The 23,192-nt window shown below is 29.8% G+C and overlaps 3 protein-coding genes across 3 annotated transcripts; all 3 read right to left on the bottom strand.

Annotated features, from left to right (window-relative positions):
• Positions 1-299: 299 nt before the first annotated feature.
• Positions 300-5,037, bottom strand: LOC114189887 (MLO-like protein 6). The gene is made up of 15 exons (XM_028078608.1): positions 4,781-5,037; positions 4,641-4,698; positions 4,379-4,539; positions 4,111-4,233; positions 3,920-3,980; positions 2,958-3,046; positions 2,736-2,810; positions 2,553-2,647; positions 2,411-2,460; positions 2,069-2,109; positions 1,802-1,975; positions 1,665-1,700; positions 1,217-1,290; positions 1,019-1,079; positions 300-906 (listed from the first exon to the last, which is right to left on the bottom strand). The coding sequence occupies exons 1-15, from the start codon at positions 4,907-4,909 to the stop codon at positions 478-480; spliced, it is 1,656 nt and encodes a 551-aa protein (XP_027934409.1). The 5' UTR covers positions 4,910-5,037; the 3' UTR covers positions 300-477.
• Positions 5,038-14,502: 9,465 nt separating this feature from the next.
• Positions 14,503-16,283, bottom strand: LOC114189557 (tetraspanin-6-like). Its single transcript, XM_028078155.1, has 3 exons — positions 15,759-16,283; positions 15,208-15,527; positions 14,503-14,769 (listed from the first exon to the last, which is right to left on the bottom strand). The coding sequence occupies exons 1-3, from the start codon at positions 16,248-16,250 to the stop codon at positions 14,730-14,732; spliced, it is 852 nt and encodes a 283-aa protein (XP_027933956.1). The 5' UTR covers positions 16,251-16,283; the 3' UTR covers positions 14,503-14,729.
• A 1,214-nt stretch (positions 16,284-17,497) lies between these two features.
• LOC114189779 (serine carboxypeptidase-like 27) lies at positions 17,498-21,664 on the bottom strand. The gene is made up of 9 exons (XM_028078466.1): positions 20,760-21,664; positions 20,573-20,668; positions 20,348-20,440; positions 20,179-20,264; positions 19,798-20,058; positions 19,141-19,268; positions 18,953-19,048; positions 18,057-18,162; positions 17,498-17,956 (listed from the first exon to the last, which is right to left on the bottom strand). The coding sequence occupies exons 1-9, from the start codon at positions 21,121-21,123 to the stop codon at positions 17,810-17,812; spliced, it is 1,377 nt and encodes a 458-aa protein (XP_027934267.1). The 5' UTR covers positions 21,124-21,664; the 3' UTR covers positions 17,498-17,809.
• Positions 21,665-23,192: the final 1,528 nt, after the last annotated feature.

The raw sequence follows: 23,192 nt of genomic DNA on the forward strand, positions 1-23,192 counted from the left end.
AATGATTATATGAGTCAAGTTTAACATATAATATTTTATTTTAAAGTATATAAACATTTATTATAGATAAAAAAAAGTTAAATCATACTAAATCTGATTTATATATTATCATTAAAATAAAGTAATGAAATTCAATTGTTAATCGATTAAATTTACATCATGAAGAAAAAAGTGATTGAAGGTATCGAATATATGTAATATTGAGCTTTGGCCAGTTTTTCAAACTGATCACCTCACACATTTCTTCGAATTTGATCAACAATATTAATCATCTTAGTTAGAGACAGAGAAAAAGTATGTTACACAGTGAAAGTGAAACTCCATCTTATACAAGAAATGTAATCAAGTAACAAATCATGTTGTGCGAAGAAAATTTACTTCATCACTTTCATTTCAATCCTCAAAAGCAATGCTTCCTTTTACTTACAACAAAGACGTGTTGGGTATGTGTTGAAGCTATAATACAAGGAAATGTTCCTAATACTCATCTGTTCTACCAGGGTTGCGTCCCCTCCCAAATGAAAATTCAGATAAAGCAATGTTGATTTCATGTTGAGTTCGAATAGGAGGCAATTCTGCTGCTGGAGGCTGCATCTGCATGGTCTCTTCATGATCAACATCTCTTGCATGGTGGCTTGGGGAATGTGACCCTTCAACATCCCATTGATTATTTTCATAGTTGGATGTTCTTGGAGAAACTAATGGACTATCACTGTGTCTAGGGTGCTTGTGAAGCAGTTGCACTGGAGACATGCCATGAGTTGGAGTTCCTGGTCTGCTTGAGAATGGTGTGTTAGAAGTTGAATCCTTGTTGTGTTTGAGATGCTTCTTAGCAGTGTGATGCCAGTTCTTTAGTGCTGATGCCACGTTATCTTTGAAGATGGTGGGTTTCATGGTAGAACCCATCTATATAATGCCACCAAAAAACAAAAGAAAATAAGTGCCACCATTATTATGGTGTTGGTTTATTATATTGATAAACAAAGACTGAATTTAATATAATGTTCCTGTATCTTACTTGTGTGACTAGAGCATAAAGAGGCAAAGTCACGTAGCTGCATAGAACTTGGGTGAGAACCCTGCAAAGTTTCATTTTCTTATTAGGTTACACACACTCGAGTATATAACACAGCAAAAGTGTGTTGAATTATCTTCAATACAAGTCAAATGTACCAGTGATTTTTCAATGCAGCTTTGGAAAATGAAGTGAACTTACCCCATTGTAAGTCTAATGACGATATCTGCGGCAGTTCGGTGAAAGCAAGAGTTTATTTTGAACCCATTGTCGTACTGTAACAAAAAAAAGATGCAAAGTTAGAAAAAATTTACTTCTTTTAGGCTAAATGCTGCATAATAGTCTCAATTCTCTTGACTTGAAGGTATTAGCTCTTTTAGGCTATTGGGTTTGCTTTATTCATTAGTTAGAACTATTCTTTGGTTTTTTTCCCTAACAATTTGAGGTTCCGAAAGGTTGTTCCTGATTTCTAGTACTGATAGATTTTCCTTTCTATTTATTGTAAGCAAATTCTTTTACGGTACAGATTCAAGAACAAAGCATGGTCTATGCAATCCTGCAACTTTTCTCTCTTCAATGTTGTATAGCAAAATATAATGGTCCAATGAAGCAAAAACTTTAGGAAAGTTGATCAAGATGAAATACTTACTGTGCTCCAAGCAAAAAACGCCAACTGAAATGCATTCTGCAGCACAGAACCAAGCACAACTATTTCAGTACACAAGAATTGGAATACTTCATTTTGACAGTTTGTTTAATCATAAGAAAATAAATCACTAGATTTACCTGAAACAGAACAAGATGAATCAGAAAAAGAACGAGGCGAGGGCGATTGAACCAGAACAATTCATCTCCTGGCTCAACCACTGGTGCACCCTTGACCACTTCCCCCCTATCTTGAATCCTTAGTGCCATATCTGTTATGATCATTTGTAGCTTTGTTCCCACCAACAAGATTGTCTACATGATTCACATTAAACGTTATTATGACAAGTTCAATTGAATAAAATGTAGATTGACAACATAAGCAGAATGAGTGGTTTTTTTGCTTACAATTAGTGGGATAAATGGTAGCCACAAATAAGAATACCACCCTGTCCATATACAACAAAAATTATCATTAATAAAACAAACTACAATATAAAGAGCATCTAATACTGTTTCTAGTCTAGTAATAATCAAGTTTTAGGTGCACCAGAGCATTCCAATTTGAAAACTGTAAGAAAATATGTAGCTGTATAATCTTGTATCTATTGAATTCTACAAACATTGTGCATGAAAATGGTGCAAATAATTCACGATCAGACCCATATTGATTCAACTTTTAGCAACATCAATTACGCATGACTTCATGTGTTATATTAAAACTGGTTTCGATGTTTGAACAGGGCTTACCATTAGTATATGTGAGCAGAGTCAGCACAGCAAATAACCAAATAGTTGGACTGCAAGAACAAAAAAACATGGTTCAGCTTAAATTGGTAAGGTAAGAGGCTAGAGGCAGAAAGGAGAGCAAAACATTGGATGATATTCTTACCTTATTCCCACAACTACTGCAAAATCCTCATCAAGTGTTCTCTTGATATAGTTCTGGAAGTCAAATTTTGTCTCACTTGCTGGAGTCAAATGTGCCTAAAATTACGTAGCTTAGTTCAATTATGATATCCTTTTCAGCAAAAATATCGAACTATAGAACATATTTTTGTGAAAACAAACTCACCACTATGAATCCATGCCGTAATGCCATATAATCAACTTTATTAACTGATCCATAGAACTGTCTGCAGAAGCTAACCTGATTGGAGAAAAATACAAAGGTCTCGTGAAATTTGTGTCACAAATAACAAACCATGTTCTTGAAATTCAGAATGTATCTTGGAACAACAATGTAAGAAATTTATGAGTCTATTCATGAATGTATGTATCATATTTGTGTACTCACTATCCATAATAAAATTGGTGATTTGCTCCATGAGTTCAAGTGCCTTCGTCCAAACGTTGTATCCCTGGCAAACCTGAACCTCTCAGGATCTGCAATGCACAAATGAAAAAGAGTTTCAAAAACATGGCTAATATTTCTTAAATATACTCATGAAAGTTAGTAATAAATCCTTTTCTGCCACAACGTAGACACACTTTAGAAAATGAGTTAAGGAAACAAAGATAAAGAACATTTATTATATTAAAAAAATATTCATTTTAGGAGTACTTTTACATTTGAATCTTTTTTTAACCTTCTAAAGATATTTTTTATCAATTCTCTAAACAAATAAAAAATATTAAGAATTCCCTAAAGATATTAATTATGTTTATTTTAATTATGCAATATTTTTTATAAATTATTAAGAATATTTTAGTGAGAAAAATCTATACATAATCCCTTCAGAAATTAAATCAACATGACCTAATTATCGTAAATGGGTAGAGTAATAATAAGAACAACGTTTGAGCTTGACATGTGATTTAGACAAGAGAAGTTATTGTCACAAAAAGATAAACTAATTAACACATCTTTTAAAAGGTTTTTCAGTTTACAAAAGCAATCAATTTTATACTGGGACATACTTTTTCATTTAAAATTAATTTCAATCACGTTTAACAGTTGAAAAAAAATTACTAGTTAAAATGAAATCCACCAGAACTCAAAAAACAAATACTGTTACTGGGAAAAAAAAAAGGTTTTAACACTGACAGGCCTTAATTATTATTTTTTTGTCGGTAATATCCATAGGTAGATAAGTCAACAACCTCCATGCAATTAAGATTTTGAAGACATTTATTTATGATGTGACGTGTGTTGCCTAGTACATTTCACACTTAAAGCCATAGATACAAACTATAATGTTTTTAATTCATTAAGATATTTTGTTTCAGATTTTAACTCTCTGTGGAGTGTCGTGTTACCATGGTAGAACTGATGTTCAAGACTCTTCGTTTCGTCTTCCCACTTCCTCCATATTGACATCTAAATACCACAAAAACCAAAATCATTCAGACACGAAAAACAATTCATTTTTAAAAAAAATATTAATTTTTAAAAGAAAAATAATAATACAAAGATTAAAAAAAAATGGTAGAAAATAAGATGAGAGTACCTTAGTTCTACCCAAAGTGAGTGTGATGATGCACTGTAGGATGTGAAAAATAGCAAGCACAAAGACGAATATATGGAGCTGGTGAATCCCATATTTAGACATAAAAGCAACGTTGCCTTTATCCTGCAAAACACCCAAACAAAACAACCTCTGTTGGAAATTTACAGTGTCTGGTCCCTCCTCTTTTCATGAAATGAAAGTCAATTAATTACCATTAGAGTTAAACAAACAAACAAAAAATATATGAGAGTGTATTAATTGTGCTTACTTTTTTTGCGCATTTGTCAACATAATCTTCTGGACCTTTACTCTTATAATCAGAATCACAAGGATTCCAAGTGGAAGCAACAGTTTCTGAGATGCAGATAGAAGTAATTCGATCTTCAAACACCACTAGGAGAAAGGATATGAATCCCAGCAGCATAAGCTCTAAACACACAATTTATATAGCTTTTCAATTAGATTAAGCAACAGGATCTTCTAGACACTGAATTAATCATTAATTAATTAATTAATTAATTAATTAGTACCTCCTTTAACCTTTTCCAGCGCTTCATGAAGAGGCTTTTTGTGTTTCTTTTTCAACCACTGTTGCAATTACAAAACCGCAAGAGATCAGGGATAACAGTATATATAAGATGCAGAAGGTGGTTTTTGTGAAGCTATATACCTTTCCGAGTTCTTCAATACTATGTTCAATGAGGATTGAAATAGCGAGCATCACAAAGCACACAATTGCAATAACCCATGTAGGAGTTGTCTCCAACTTCCTCTGTAGAACTTCTTCGCCATCGCCCATGTTTTGGTCTCTGCAAGACTCAGACCAAGTTTTGTTTTGTTTTGTTTTGTTTGAAGAGAAGAGTGTGTGTGGTTCAAAACCAATTTTTTTGGAGACCGATGATAGGGTTGGGAATTGCTTGTACTATAGCGGTTATATATATACATATAGAAGCATGCAAGCTGAAAGAGCGTGTTGAAGCATCATTTTCAACGAAAGGAAGACTTTGACAAGTTCAAACCAGTAATCGGTCAAAAAAGGATAAGAGGAACAGTCTTTATTAAACTCTTTTCTTATTCACAAAAATGATTGAAAAAATGAGGAAAAAGTTGTGAACTCTTGTTACCAGTGACTCACTGCCGCAATCTAACCGCAACGATGAAAACCGATCAAAATAAAATAATAGAATAAAAACAGTGTACTATATTAAGTATTACACTGCTGGACTTTTTTTTTACTCAATTTTTTAGGTCCCACTTTGTTATATTCTTGTACGCAATTATACTAAATTTTTATTGGTAAATTATTCATACAACGCCTTATTTTATTATTTTAAATTCATAAATATTTTGAAAAATAAGTAGCATGAAATAGTTCAAATTAATTTCAATTTATATCTATAATCATAATGTCTCAAAATGTGCTAAATTTAAATCAAGTTATAGTTTGATGTTCTCGATCAATTTATCATTCATTAATGTATGTTATTTCTTGTAAATGTATTTCAAATGTGTTATTCTTCCTATATATGTAATATGATGTATATGTAATATGATGCGTATATTGATAAAATGAGTGGAGTTTCTCCTTCAAAATATCATTAAACAATGTATATCGGTTTAAAAAGTTAAGGTCATTATTTATATTTGCAATGTCATGCATGTCAATTTAAAAAAAAAATAATAATTATCTTAAGATTAATCGTGAATTTACCATGATCACCTCGTGCAAATTGACCATCTTAAACTATAGAAAAAAAAATTATTCTTAACATGTAATTAAATGAATCTAACATACATGATAATATATATATATATATATATATATATATATATATATATATTTGTAATAAAACTATTTTTATTATTATAATTATAAAAGTAAATATCCATAATTTTTACAATTTTATTATTTATTTTGCAAATAATTTTTTTATTAAAATTAGTTATTTTATTTTTAAAAATGGTTAAATATTAAAAAAATATCATATTAAAAAAATAATGAAGTTTAAAAATGTCACTTAAATTGATACATTAATTGTTTAATTTAAAAAATTACTTAAAAGATAAATTGAAAATCAAATATATACATCAAAAGGGAGAATTTTTCTTACATACAATGATATAGATATTACTAATTTTTCATTGTCTTCATTGATAAAAGTCTCCTTATGTATTGTTTCACATCGTTATCCTTCTTTTGTAACTTGTCATTTTATAACTTCATGGTTCTTTGAATTTCTTGGATCCATTTCATGATCAAACGCTTCAACAATAAACAATATAAATTGCATGTGGTTGAAAGATTTGCTTATGTATTTATAGTATCTATAACAATATATAAAGGGGATTCTCTTTTTTTTGTGTCCACTTTTTAAAATACCGATTTTATCCCTTTAAATATAATAATTTATTAAATTTTTAAAAATTGACCGTTACTTTTACAATTTTTTATAAAATCAGATGTTTCTATTCCTTCTCTTCTTCTTTATTTATCAATGGTTATTCTTTTATCTGTTATGATATATTTCACTTTATTTTTAATAAATATAATTTTAATATATATATATATATATATATATATATATATTAACTTAATAACATTATAATATTATCACCTATTAATATAATATCACGCATATTTAAAAAATTATACACACAGGTACAATAGCGTCTGTGTTACGCTGGTATATGATAAAGCCTATAACAACTTATTTGAATATATTATTTATTCTTTTAACCTTTTAATTGTGTTCATGATCATCTATGTTTTAATTATTTGTTTCATAATATTTGTTGTAATATTTTTCTTAACTCTTTTCTAAAATACTTTTTGAATTGTTTCATACCTACAATCTCGTTTATCTATTGATTCCTTAAAGTCACCTTCCACATAAAACACTATCATTTTTTGTGGACCAGCTAGTTTGTTAATTTTTGTGGCTACTATAACCCCTATAACCTCTCCAGGGTGTACTATTTTTTATATTAACAATACTAAAAATTTTCATATTATATAGAAATTTTCTTGTATATTTGTTAAAAAAATTACAAGAAAAGAATTTTTCCTATTAATTTATCTAAAAATTTTAATTGGTAGGTAATTTCTTCATGCGCAATTATTTTTTACAAAATTATAAAATTTGCAAGTATTTCTTACAAAATTTGTTGTGAAAAGTGTTTTATACAAAATATTTTACAAAAAGAAAATTGACAGCAATTTCCTGCAATTTTTTTTCATAAAAAATTTTATAAGTATTCCTAAAAAAAATCAAAATAAAATTGATAGGAAATATGAGTTTTTTTAGTAGTACAATATAGGATTAAAATTAAAAAACTACATTAGAAATGAACTCATTTATTTAGTGATTCAAGATTTTTTATTGGTGGATTATTTGCCACCATTAGTCACTATAGGGTGATAATATAATGTCAAATATATAGACAATTTTTAGGATTTTCAATGATAGTAAATACACGAGTTTGGAAAAAGAAAAATATTGACGGGGGAGTTGAGAAGTAATTACAAAAATATACAAATGAATGGGCAATTCTATAAATTTTTGAAGAAAAAAATTAATAATTTAACAAGTAATTAAAGTAGTCATCTAATTTTTTTTATTAAAAACTTGACAATTCTTTATAACTTTTAACTTAAAATCAAACATAAAATAAAAGAAGATGAAAAGTAAGTGGTCGAAGATAAAATTGTTCAAAAATAGAAATGGTTAAGGAAACTAACTATTTAATGAGCATGTCTTGACTTTTCACCAAAATAAAATATTTGTTCTTATAAAAAATTGAAAAATAACCTAAAATTGTTCGTGTGAATTGTATCGAGGCAACATGTTGTACTGTGGGGTCCACAAAGGGCATGTTTCTTACAAGCCTAACACGTTATGTTGACATCACAAATTTCTTAGTCTAGTTTTAGGGTTAGGTCCTTTTCTTATTGAATATTAGTATTCATTATTGGAAAAATCGATATAAGAATAATAGTGTAAATTTAATAAATTAGAATAAGTCTTATTTTTTAATTCACTTACGTCCAACTCTTCTAAGTCAATAGAAAACTCACAAATGAGAAGAAGAAGCTCTGTAGAAAGTTTCCACAAGTTAAAGACAAAATTATTTCCAAGTAGAAATAAATTATACTTAAATATCTATTTTTATATTGCTTTATATCAACAATGAATAGTAAATAAAGACTAATTTGATTACGCGATGAGTTCAAGTTTCTTAAGTAATCAGTCAAACGTATATATACGAAACCTTAATTTTGTATATGAAAAAAAAAAGAGTTGACCAGAGAATGTCTTTAGATTATTTAATTAAGTAATTAATTTTCCAATCAAAAGTTTAATTAAATTTATAGATCCAAGATTATGGGAATACAGGATCCGATAGCTCGTGGACCTTTTTTCTACCCTACAAAGCTGAAATGATAAAGTCTAATATAGGTATTACCTTTCCATTGATAAATAGATGACGTATTTGGTTAAATATATTTTTTATATTTTAATTTTGAGTGAATTTTAGAATTAGTTTATTTTAAAATTTTAGATTAAATTAGTTTTTTATTTTTTTAAATACATAGATTTAGTTCTTTTAATCAAATTTTGTTAGGTTTAACTGATATTTCGTATGCATTTTAGGATTATATTTGAATTGTTTATATTATTTGACACATTTTTGCTTTAATGTTAAGTCAAATACTATAAAGAAACACACTTGAAATATCAAATAAACTTAACAAAATTGTATTAAAATGACTAAATTCACGTATTTCAAAAGATGAAGGACAAAATTGATCAAAAATTTCGAAATTGACTAATTCTAATATTCACTTCAAATTAAGGGACAAAACACATATTTAATCCTTGATAAAATTACTTTATTTTAGAAAATTAAAAATAAATTTGTTATTGAAATTTTACAATAACTGAAATTACACTCTCACAAAATTATATGGACTAAAAGTGGGTTTGTGTTTAATAATTATAAAGTTTTATATGTGAATTACAAACCTAATTTTAAAAATAAATTAGAATATTATTTGGTAATAAAATATTTTGTGATATTTAATTGTGATGTTACAAGTGTTCGTGTTATTTAACTCGGACTCTGGAGATTTTATTGAGAATTTACCTAAATATAGTGGTGTTATAGATTTTGACAAGTAATACACGGTTAATTAGGAGATTAAGAATTTAGGATGAATCTGTGCAAGTTATTGTGTTTAAACAAATTTGAACGTTACAGTGTTTTTAATCTTTCATTTTCTTTAAATTAATTATTTAAAATTTTTAAATATTGATGTTATTGATGTTAAATTGACGTAATGGAAATATTAATTTATGTTTACAAAATAAATAAATAAAATTAATATGTATATAAATAAAATGTTGAAAAAATTAATAAGAAAAAAAACCCTACCAACTTTGACTTTTGCAAACCTGAATTGATAAAATGCTTTTTAGAATTGGTCTGTGAATCTGAAGTTGAATTTCGGCACTAAACTTTAGGAAAGTTTTTTTTTTATAGTCGTTTAATAAATATATGAAAACATATAAATCAATAAAAAAATAAATTTTTATAAATGATTTAAAAAGGTAAAAAATAGAAAAAAATATATTACTCAAATATGAACTAATGTTTATCAATGTAGAAATCACAATCTATTATAGTATTTGTTTTTTTCATTTTCTCTCTTAAAGTGTAGTTCATAATAATATCATATGGTAATTAAATGAATTGATCTATTAAAATTTGTAGCATGGTCTCTTTTTCACACTTCTATTTCTAAATGTAGTTAAGAAGATAAGTTATTATAATTTAAAAGTTAAATTATTTCATTGGTCTCGTGTCATAGAAAAAATCTTAGATAGGTCTCCTTCTTTTTATTTGTCTCAACTAAGTATCTATTTTAAAAAAATGGTTGAAATTAGGTTATTTTCGTTAGTAATGCAGTAACAAAATTATATGTATCACGTGTTAGCTCGTAAATTTTTAAATTTTTTTTATAATTTAAAAAAAATTGACACGTGTCAAACTAACTTTGTATCATATGATAAATATAGTGTGATATGACAATAACAATGTCACGTGTCATTATTGAATGTGAACATTCTTAATTTTTCAATTTAATCCAAATTTTGTTATAACTGAATTTAAATTGTGACAAAATTTAACCTTTATATAATATATATATATATATATATATATATATATATATATATATATATATATATATATATATATATATATATTACCTACTACCATAACTCACTTTACATTGTTGATATGTATAGAGAATAATCCTATATTTCTACTACTAGTGAAATTTTATACATATATGGTTAACTCATGTCAACTTTGATCTTATATATCATGTCACCATTGATCCAAAAATATCTCAAATGTTAGTTAAAACATAAAATATCATAATCCTTCTTTCCATATACACTTTTTCCATTGTTGTACCTTACTTCAGCTACTTTACCCATTCAGTTATGAACTCTATAGCGATGTTTATCTACTCAAACTTGTATGAGATAGCACCAAATTAATTGCATAGCTACGTACAACAACAAAAAAGTCTGAATCATTCTCTTCTTATGCGCATTTTGCAACTTGCCTCGTCAAATTGTTCTGCTGCCACTTCACAACTTTTTCTTTCTTCACACAAACATCAACGGTTTCAAGACCCACTTGTCCAATAATTAATGTGGTAGACCACACCAATTTAAGGATTTTTTTTTTAATTCATACTTCTTTTCTCATAAATAAACACACTTTTTTAGTTTTAGTTAAGAAACAACTAATTTCTGTCTACATCAAATTACAGATACTCCACTACCTTTTTCTTCTTGTCTACAGTGGAGATTCTTCTTATCAGAACAAATATTATATTTTTAATCTGAAGCGTACAAGTTAAACCAAAACCATTTGTATTATGTTAATGTTAGAAAAGCAAATTAGATAAAAAAATAATAGAATTCTTTGAATTACAATCTTTATTGGTATACAGTTCTCTTCTATTTTCTAACTTTTTAAAACAAATTATATACTTTTTCAAATCATTGAGAATTTTCCGTTTTATTACAATTTGTAAACAATTTATGGAGTAAATACTGACATAACATGTATAGTATCGAGTTTTGTTTGGGTTTTCGCACACATGTTAACTAGTTAGTTAAATGTTACGAGTTACATTATAAAAATAAGGGTTAAATAAGGATTAAATATGTTTTTGGACCCTTGAGTTTAAGAGAACTTTGGAATTAATCTTTTTTCAAGATTTTTGATCAATTTAGTCCTTCATCTTTAAAAATATGTGAATTTAGTCATTTTAACCAAATTTTATTAAGTTTATCTGACATTTCAAGTAGTTGAATTGTTTACACCGTTTAACATATTTTTGCTTCAATGTTAACTCAAATATTATAATAAAATGCGTTTAAAATGTCAAATAAATTTAACAAAATTTGATAAGAATGACTAAACTCACGCATTTATAAAGATGAATGACTAAATTAGTATAAAGTTTTGAAAAGAGACTAATTCCAAAATTTAATAAAACTTGAAGAATTAATTCCAAAATTCAAAAAAATTTGAAGGACTAAAAATATATTTAACTCTTACGATAAATTATATGTTATATTGATATATAGAGATGAGTGTCATCTACAATTTCTCACTTTTATCATACTTTGTAATGCTTTTAAATACTCCTTTTTAAATCAATTATATTTTTCAAATTTCGATGTTTTTCTTCTATTAAAATTTTAAAATACAATGGTTTTAATATTTAAAAATATATTAAAATTATTTTTAATATAGTTTGAAAGTACAGCAGAGAGTACACCACAAATTTTGAATCTGTTTTCATAACATATAATATATTAATATGTTACTAATATTAATTTTCACTTGGCACTATGTTCACGTCTAACACCATAATTATTGAGTGTGATTAAAACCTAAATGTTTATTTAATTATTGCATGAGGACCAATAATATTTTGTTAACAAAAATTGACAATGTATATTACAGGAAAAATATACTTTACCTTATTGAATTTTAACTTCCATTAATTAGATCCTGATTCTCCCACTGTTTTTAAAGAAACTTATTCAAACAAATCTTTAACTATTATGCCAATATAAGTTTAGACTAAAAGTGAAAGAAGAAGTGAATTACTCATTTACTCATATATACACAATTTAAATAAGTTTTACTCTAGCAATATAATATTTATCTTTATTTTGAGTACTTGATATATTATTTTCTCTTTCATTCTTTTAATTTGATTTTTAGTAATAGTCGATGTGTTTTAAATCGACATTCTAATGTATATTCAATGCTTTAAATCGTATAACGCATAATATAAGTTAAGGAATAAATAAACATTAAAATTGATTAAAAACAATAAGAAAATATTTAAATAAAAAATTTCAATTAATCAAGAAGTGAAGTAAATAACTAGTACTCAAATTAAAAATCTATTATGGAAAACTTGAAACTTACGTAAGTGTTATAAAATTGAAAAAAAAAACAAGTAGGTTGCACTATTGACAACAAATTACTCAAAGAATTAAAATCCAATTTGAAAGGAAACTAATAAAAAATAATTTAAAAACTTTGAACTATCACAATCATATTTTTCTTTTGTACACGCATCTAGCACCAAATAGAAGAAAGATGAGAGAGGGAAGGGTGAAAATGAAAACTAAAAGTGCTGCAAACTTCTTCCACGGGGCAGGCTTTCATATAACTTTCAATTATTACAACTTATCCTATTAAATTCATACTTTTTTTTAATTTAATGAAGATTTTTCACTTAATACCAATATTTCAGATAAATGGAGATATGATTTATTATTGAATAGTGTAAATTCAAATAAATATGTTGCAATAACGTTAGAAACAAATTTTCTTTAACTATTTTATGCATTATTAATATATTAATTAATAATATATAACTTGTATCAGTTAGTTATTGAATAAAGGACTTAATTTGAAAATTTGATAAGTCATAAAGACTGAAACTATTCATAATTGAAAAGTGGTAAGGTCACACTGGTCAGGCCCTAGAATCCATTACCTTTATCTATTGGGCCGAATTGAACAAAGAGGTCCATAAAAGCTTCATTAATATAACGTCCAGTTTTTTCTGCACCCCATTGTTTCCATGTGCACACTCATAGGGGTTGTTAAAAGACCAAAAGTTCCCTTTGCCGTTGTCACCCCCTTGTCGTAGACCACCCCCTTTGCCATCGCTGTCTTTTTTGTGTTTGTGTTATGAATGGATTCAAAGCAAAAAAGTACTTTAAATTATATAATTCAAAAATCATTTTTTCACGAAAGGAAATTGGATTGTCCAATTTAGAAGACACTTGAATTACAAAATTAAAAAACTTTTGTATGAAAAAATAACTTTTAAATTGCCTAACCTGAAAATAAATAAAAAATAAAAAAACTTTCGGGTTACTCAATTTGAGAGTAAAAAATGACTTTCAAAGTACGTAATAGTTTTTTTCATGAGAAAATTTGTGTAATTTAAAAATAACTTCTTAATTATATAGTTTGAGAGTAAAAAAAATATTTAAATTACATAATCTAGAAGTTAAAATTATTTTCAAATTGTATAATTCGAATGTCAAAAACTAACTTTTGAATTACATAATTTGAAACTCTTTTTTTAAGGACAAAGTGCCAATTTTAATATTTATATTAGTAAAGTGCAAAAGAAAACATGGCCTGAAAAAGAAATTCCCTAATATCATCCAATAATAAATCAATTAAAGAAGAATTTGTATCTTGGGGTTACTGTCAAGACAAGTGATTTTCATTATTTAATTTAATTTAATTCTGGATTTAATCGTAACATATTATAATTTTGTTTACATTATTAAGTAATTAAAGATTAACTTAATTATTATTTTATAATCACCAGAAATCAAGAATCTTATCTTATATGATTATTCATGGTTCAATAACGGTGTAAAAAATTACATTGTTTGTATATTTTAATTAAATTCTAAAAACTTTACGTAGTGTTGAGATATATAAAATGAAATGAAGCATTACAATTGTACGTACTGTTTTTGTTTTTTATAATAAAATTATTCTGGTTTGTCTCAGCACTTTAACTCTTTCAAACGAAATCAAATGTTACTACTTTTGTAAGTATTTTTTTATGGTTTAACTCTGTTCTAAGATGGAATATAGATGTTCCATTTGGATCAAACACGCCATCAAAGTCTTACCTTAGAACTTATTCGATTATTCCATCTTCCATTATTTTTACTTTTTGGACATTTGTGTAAGAACAGAAAAAAGCAAGTGGGATTAGGTTGCTTATTCTATTCTATCCAGCCCCGTTGCACACAGTTCATGCATTAAAATTAAAAACCATCATCCACTAATGAGAAAAGGCAAAATAAAGTTATGGCACAAAAAGCAAAATTATGCTTTATACATAAAAAAGCAGCCATTTGGGAAAGGTGGTAGAAAGAAAGGCCTTTAGGCCTTCTACACCATACACTGAGAAACTACTGAATTCTTCTTCCACTATGGAATGGAGCACCCAAACATGGATGATAGTTAGAGTTTCTCTTCTAATAAAGTTGTTCTTTTCTGTCATGTAACCACCTCCAACTGTGGGAAAAAAACACACACCAAAAAGCATTAGACAGTAGCTAAATTGCTCATATTCAAAGGTTGTACTGAATTTATTACCATTCAGATCTGTTCAAAATTCCCACACTCCAATGTCATAAAAGTAATACCCAAAGCAAAAGACTTTTCCTTTCTTACATAAAGCAAAAGACTTTAAATTAAAGCATACACAAATTTTTCTTCTGATATTTTAGGCAGTACTTACAACAATCAATAACATCTACCATGTATTTTACATTACCTTTCCATCTTAAGTTACTATTCATATGACTTGTAATACCATTATGGTGAAATTTAACAAATTTTTGTATTTCCAGTACTGCAAGACACTATTTCTGTTTCTTTTATGTGGTTTTATTGTTGGAAAGGAAATGAGTTAACAACATGATTAAATTTTGTGGAGAATTGTGGACTCACCAATAGTAATCCCATCTGGGTCGAACTTTGGTCATCCTGTTTTCACCATAGGGATAATCCGTTTCTGCTCTTTTTGTGTTTCTGAAAGCACAACACCCAATGGAATAAATTCCTATGAGAAGCACAAGCATGGTGACAGTGAGAACCGAGAGCTTGTGCCAATTCCCTCTTATGTCTTCAAGCACACCAGCTTTGCAAGAATCACACTCATAGCAGAGCAAATTGGGGGCATTGTTCCACCTGTAGCAATCAGGGTCTTGTGTCATCATCATTGTTGCCATGTTGTAAGTGCAAGCAGTTGGTGGCTTGCAACATCCAGACTGCATAACCCAAAACACAACTATGTAACTTAGCAATGATTAATCTGAAAAGAAAAAACAAGTCTTTTTGGCTATTTTATTGAACCAAGACATTCAAAATTTGAAAAGCCTAAACAAGCTCTGAGGAGAAACAAGCTGCATAACATGAGCTTTGGATTGTCTGCATAGTTAAGATGTCAAAATTCATAGTGATGCCTAACATGACCTTATTTGAAAACAAGCTGGTTGTACCTGTATTGGAGACATATCCCTTTGCATGTAATCAAGAGGGGTCCAAGAGGCAAGCTTTTCACAAGTTTTAGACCCCAGAATACAGCTTCTGATAGTGCTCCAATAGCGAGGATCCTGTATTCTCTTCCTCAGCCATGGTGAGTAATCCTGAAGATGATACTCCTTATAAACCCTTCCAGGGACTTCAACACCACCACCCTTGCTAGTCACGCCAAAACCAAATATGGTCAAACCCATCAGTGCTGCTATGAGGAACAACATGACCACCAAGTACAACCATAGTGCACATGCCACATGAAAGCATGCACCAATGAAGCCTGCTAGTGATACCACCAGCACAACAAATCCTATAACCAAAAGAGGGGTTTGGAGAAAATTTTCACAGGTTGTGCTGCTCCTTGCCATCCATAGACCTGCTCCAATTATTGGTATGGATGCTAAAAGTGTAAACAAGTTCAAAAACCCGATCACTGTGTTGCTGAACCTATACATGTCTCTCACTCTCACTCTATCTCTTGTTAGCTGCTTCTTGTGCTGTCTTCAGCTTTGTTTCCATTTAAAAAGGGATGGTGACACTCATTTTGCTTTGTTTATGTTGTGCTTCAAACTCTAACTTTTGTTGGGGGATGTGAAAATGAGCAAATCAAATGAGGTTGTCCTTCTTAGTTACTAAGGAAGTTAGTTTCTGTCTTGGTGTGACGAATCTGCCCTTCTTTCCCTCCTTTCCCGGTTTTTTTTTTCAAGTATTCTAATGACACAATTGACGTATTTATCCTTAATACTGATGCATACAGAAGCATCAATTCCATGTGAATTTTGGCAAGGCAAGCAAAGAATTTAGAACAAGTGATGGTGTTTTTTGTAACTACAAATGATGCTACTGCTTTTGATATATGGACCCCAATTGGACTTCTTTGCGAAGCAAAATCATGAACCAGATTTGTGCTATTGTTAGACGGGTATTATAGAATAATGACACAGTATGTGGGATGCTCTGTCTTTCTTATCCTGTCTCATCTAATCTTATTGTCACACCAATACCATGTGTCTATTCGGCTCCACTAGGTACCCTAATTCTTTTCTTAAAAGAAGTTCCACCAAAGCTTTAATTCGTCAATGACAAATACCTTTAGCAAAGCACCTTGTCTTGTTGATACATTGTGCTCTACCATGGAATTTTATATGCATAAACATTGCCATCTTCCAAAAGTTTTATTGGCAAATATCCGTGAGTATCTGCTACAGCATCACCATTATGCGAATGTATGAAAACTACAGCGCAGTTCCTTAATTAACATGCCTTTTGCTATTTTAGAACTGTGATTTTCGAGTTCCTTAATTAAATGAATGTTGATGCCTTTTTTTTATTAGTGACATAATTGATTAGCATCAATGATCAGACGCTCAAATCACAATCTTTTTTCTTCTCCTTCTGAATCACTTTTTGAAGATGAACTTTGCTGATAAATGGTCTGAATACAAATTAACCACAGTGGACAGAAACATTTCTATTATTATATATTTTGATCTTGATTTACGAGCCATATAATCATTGGTGCAGTGCCCCTATATCTGTTCAACTACAGCAAAGCGATGTATGACAGAACCAAGGAGCTTTAAGCATTGAATGCTTTGTCACACTATGTCACTTTCAATCTCTCTTCTCCGGTTCAGAATGCAACAACCCATTTGTTTTCAATTACACTTGATTAGTGTTGAAGTTTATCGCAGTAATTAACTGGTAGTATAAGAAATTTTTATTACTAGAAGAACAACATCCTTTGAATATACAAGATATGGCATTGGTCTTGGATAACTAAAACAATATAAAGAATAGCATTTCGTACAAATAATCACATTTTCACAAAGAAATAGAAGTAGAAGAACTACTGTTGGTAAATTTATCAATTTTCTACGCAGAGAAACCAAGTGTGAACTCATGAGGATTGAATTCCTTATTCTGGCAACTATTCTTGGCCTAAGTGCAAGAATGGTGGTACTTATGTTGCTATAGTTGTGTGAATATTGATTAAGTGGTAATGAACAAATGTCTAACTTGTTGTTGGCATGGACTTGTTCTGCAAGAATGAACTAAAAAGAATGAATGCTTGTCGGGGCCTATGAAGAGGAACCTCGTGTCCAGCACCTCTTACTGTAACCATTGTCAACCCTTTATAAACTTGACTCCAACCACCAACCTTCACAGAACAGAAAAAAATCTTAGCTACAGCAAAAATAAATTATCACGTGTGTGTCTGTCTCCTGAGACAGTTTTTTAATGATAGAAGTTGCACCAACCTTGCCACTATCATACCAAGGGTACCAATTGATGATGGTAGGTAGCTTCAAGGCATCAATTGAATATCTAGTAGCTGTCACTGGAACCACAGCATCAGTGTCTCCACTGCAGCCAAAGATCAAAGATAAAGAGTTTCAGAGTTTCAATTACAAAAGAAATTATACAAAATACTAAGCATTGAAGATCAAAAGGTAAAAACATTTTCACTTTTTATTGGACTGTGATTAATATAAAGATGTGTCGCGTGAATAGATACTGCAAAGAAAATAATAAGATAAATTTTTAGTCCGAGTTTTTTATTTTGGTTTAGGTTCTTATAAAAAAGTTTCTTTATTTTTTATCTCTATAAAATCTGAAATTAATGTTTTTATTTCTTATAAAATATATAAATTTTAGTTTAAGTTTTAGTTTTGTAAAACATCTTTTTTTTTTTTAATTTTGGTCCATTCAAAATTTGAAACTATTATTTTTAATCCCTAATATTCATTTTAAGATAAACAAGTGATATTAATGATACAGTCTAAAGAATTTTGAGATACTTGTTAGAATTTGTGCAGTATCAAATGTTTTTGTTTAACACATATGATGCGTATATTCATTGTAAGTGCTACAAATAGTTTCAAACAGTATTGAAACTCATGTCCGGACAGTTTTTCATCTTGGGCTATTCTTCAATGGGTTAAGTAAAGAGCAGCATGTTAAGTTCTTTTGTTCTTCCACTCGTTTGGTGGTGATGGTCGTAATCCTTTTTATTTTCCTCTCAAATTTTTGTGGAGTGCCATCAAAGAAACACATGGCAAATTTTACTAGAACAATGCACCTATACCATCTATTTGTAAGTAGATTCTTCTCTATAAGCTATAATTAAGAGAAGATAAAAGGAAAATGCAAGTACCTGTAAACCCATATTCGGACACCAGCACTAATAAGTTCTTGATATATAGGAAGCATAGATAATGGAGAATCAGTCCAATAGTTCCCAACAATATCACTGTTAAGAAACACATTTTAGATCTAACTTATAGTAAAAAATAGAATAGGCCTCAAGAAAACAGTTCAAAATTGCACATAAATGATACATACCCGCATGCTTTCCATGCATAAGGAATTCCAGTTACATTGGCATGAAATGCCTTCTGAACTTCTGGACGGTTGAAATACAAATCAGAATACCTTTCAGTACAGGGATCATATGCTCGAGACATCCATGGCTGAGTTTGGAAGGCAAAAAACAAGAAAAAAATTTATCAATGTAACAGCTTGTGACCCAAATATTAACAACTAGGTGCTATATGTCTGAAGCTGAAATTTGCAATGAAAAGTTCAAAGATCTATTTTTGCTTCATGTAGTTTAGCAATTGCAAAATGCCAGTCAAGGAAATATGATATCAATGAGAAGGATCATCCGAGAAATACAACACTAATGAAATATAAGTCCAATTACACACAAGGGATTGGTACTACCTCCAATCCAAAACCTTAAGACAATAAATTTATGAATTTTCTTCCTTATATGGTACTCAACATTTTCATAAGCTTATTAACCACTTCAAAAACAATCTAATGCTAGAGGAGATAATACTGATGGAAACTTCTCAATAAGCAATATAAAAATCAATGCTAATAACATAGTTGCAGCAGTTTCCCTTCAATGTACACTATTCTGGTTTGACAACTATAATTCAGTGAAATAGAAATTATGTTTATAGGTAAATGGAATAAGTAACAATAATAGCTTACATAGCGACCCTTCAAGCCGCGTCTGAGTGATGCTGTGTTGTTACAAGGCTGAGTATAAATGCTGTATGGATCAATGTTTCCCTGCTCCATAGTTGCAACTCTTAGAGCCTGCATGCATTGCACTGATGGATGCTGAGAGGACCCAAAATTGCAGGCAGTTTTTAGCATCCTATACGTGGAATCTGAAACCAAACCATGGGTCCACCAATATTCAAAAGTGCCAACATAATCATGATAATCATCAGTAACAGCATTACCAACCTGATAAACGGAGAAAAACAAAATCATTAGTGGTCCAAGTAACAAGGTAGTGGCAATTCTCCCCATTAACATTACAGATTACAAAAATGCACAGCTATTTCAAGATTCTTACAGTCTCACCATAAATCCCTTAAAATTTATGACTGGATTCTGGATTCCCTTATTTTTCTGATACACAATTTGACCCAACTGAGGAACGTAATGACCTGAGAAATTATGTTCAAGAAATTTGATCGATAACTGTGGCACAAAATTGGAAAGGAAACCGACATATCAAACATAAAATCACCTGCATAACTCTCTCCAGCAATGTAGAATTCTCTATGCTTATACTGAGGAAATCTTTCAAACCAATTAACAAGAAAAGCATATGCATCTTCAGCTGGAAAGTCAGATCCCAGATGCACATTAGCTTGTGAAATCACAATTCATAAACCAAATCATTGTTGCTAAAACAAACAAAACTGATATGAAGAGTGAATCCTGCATCTACAACAACTAGATAATACATTACCTGTTTTCTGGTCACCAAATGTATACAGATCCGTTGTTTTATTCGAATATGAAAAACCAACACCAGCAGGAGAATCAAGGAACAGTATATTTGCCACTGCAGTACCCCAAATAAAAAAGGCATAAAGATATGATATAAGTTGCGAAAAACTAAAAACAGAACCAATGGGAATGTGAATTTCACTTACACTTGTTCCAAGCATAAGGGTTGAAGTAAAGCGACCTGCCATCAGGTCTAATGTGAAAAGGACCAATTTCTTCAGATGCACCATAAGCAATAGAGGAACAACCGGGGCCACCATTGAGCCACAAAACCAGTGGCCTTGACTTTGGTCCACGACTCACCGGTGCCTCCACCAACCAGTAAAACAGTGCTCTCCCACTTTGCTCATTCACAGTCACATAGCCAGAATACTGAGCAAACCCCACATTCTTTGGCTGTCCTGGCAACTGGGTAATTCTATCTCTCTTCTGATCTTCAATGGGGGAAGCCAACACTCCACAAATGGACAAAATAAAAACAAGATAGAATCTTGAAGAATAACCCGTCATAATTCCGCCTAACTCAACGAATACCCAGAAAAAAGTACAACAATATTTCTGGGTTGGAATTCCTTTTCAGATGATTCCTTCTAAACCATGGAAAAGAAAATGTAAGAACCAATATGGAAGTGAGTTGTAGTACCACACAGGGTCAAAGTCCAAGCACAAACACAAATCCCAACACAGTGATAGATAAGATCTACACTCCAATGCCAGAGATTTGTCGCGGTTCTTTCTACTGGTCCAACATCAGATTTAGACGGAGACAGAGAGAGAAAGAGGAGAAAAGAGAGTTCCTTGGAGGATAGAAAACAACAAAGCAAAGAGAGAGAGAGAGAGAAAGTGTGAGGAAGTGATGAGAAACACATTGCATAAAGCTGACAACATATTTATAAGGAAGTGCCAATGATTGTTATGATGAGTTGTTGCAATTCATTAAGCACCATGCATTCGGTCGTCAACTAAATCATCAATGCTTTGAATTTTTCTTTTGCTCTTTCTGTTTACTGCTCGTGCTATGTGTATCAGAACTTGACTGAAGCAGTTGAATGCGCACATGGGAGCACCAAGAATTTTTTTCTTTAGTTGGTTCTGTAATTCTCTTTGCTAAATATATTTTGTCTTGGTCAACATATATATCAACGAAAGTCATCTATCAACACTTTCACTGTGGGAAGTAGTGGAGTAAAGTATTTCCCAAATGAAGTTAGTAGATTGTGAATCACCATTAAGAGTTGGGTAGATTTTCCAAGAGTAATTGTGACATGTAAGAAATGTTGATCACAGAATATTCTCAAACGTGTGGTGTACATGAATTTGTGGTGTATGATTTTATGATTATGAACTACTGATGCATTTGTGACAGTATCAAGATTGAAAATAACCTGTTGATTCGACAAGGGTAAATCTGCGAAGAATAAAAACTGTGTAGTTTTTGGGGACCTCCTGAATTTTTCCCTCTGTTCCTTTGACTGACCTAGATCCATCTAGCATGCAAATTTGAACCTGATGATGAGATCTAAAATAATTTAAAATTTAATTCTGGTTGAATTTTGAAAAAGAAAGAACAATGTCGAGAGATAAATGAGTAAAAGAAACCAATGAATCTATTTTTTTGTATTCTTTAGTCAACAACCATATAAACATCAAACCTAACCTTCGAAAATTTTGCCAAATTTGACACGGCTTGTGTTTAGTTTAATAGACATATAATTAGACACAACACATGAACACAGCCTTGTATGTTACCAACCACTAACAGTTGTTAAATAGTTGCTCAGTAGTGTGTTTTCAGAAAAAATTGATAAATTGAAGTGTCAGAAATTATGCTGAAATGTATTGATAATAGTAATAATGTTAATAAAATTTAGTTATAATGAAAATATTTTACATTGTGTAATATTCTTAAGACAAGAAATAATATTTGAGGAAAAAACTGTTAAAACAGTTGATATTTGAATGAACGATGGATTGTGTTTTATTTGGCCGTAGTTAAGCAATTCATTATATAATACTATAAGGTGCCACGTGGAGAGTGTCGGTGAGCTTAATCCTAAGACATAAAGATGTATTGAACCTTGAACCTAGCGTCAAACAATGCAAATTACCATTTCTTTTTTTAGAAACTATATGTAATAAAATAAAATTATTTATTGCTGATAAAAGTCTCATTTTCTAAATATTCAACACATGATATGTTATTTTTTAAGACTCAAACCGGAAATCATTAATTAACCTAAAACAGTTTTAGTTAAGTTATATATGGTAGAATGTTCACGACTCGTATAAACTATTGTTTTCAATGGCTTAAAAAACTTTAGTTATAAGTTAAAATTCAATAACTTCATTCTTTCTCTTTTATTTCTTCCTCTTCCTCTTTTCAAATTCTAAACTCCTAAAAATTTCTTTCTTCCTTTCTGAAAATTTATTAATTTTCTAGTGAATAAAAAGGTCGAATTTTTCCTTAAGTAATCCTATTTCCTCTTTTCAAAGATCAAACACTTTTTTTAGGAATGCATGTTTTGGGGTTCATAGTATGTAAAGAATATTGAGTAGAACTTTACTATGGGGTGTTTTGA

Source organism: Vigna unguiculata, chromosome 7 (genome assembly GCF_004118075.2).
Source record: "Vigna unguiculata cultivar IT97K-499-35 chromosome 7, ASM411807v1, whole genome shotgun sequence".
Lineage (NCBI taxonomy): Eukaryota > Viridiplantae > Streptophyta > Magnoliopsida > Fabales > Fabaceae > Vigna > Vigna unguiculata.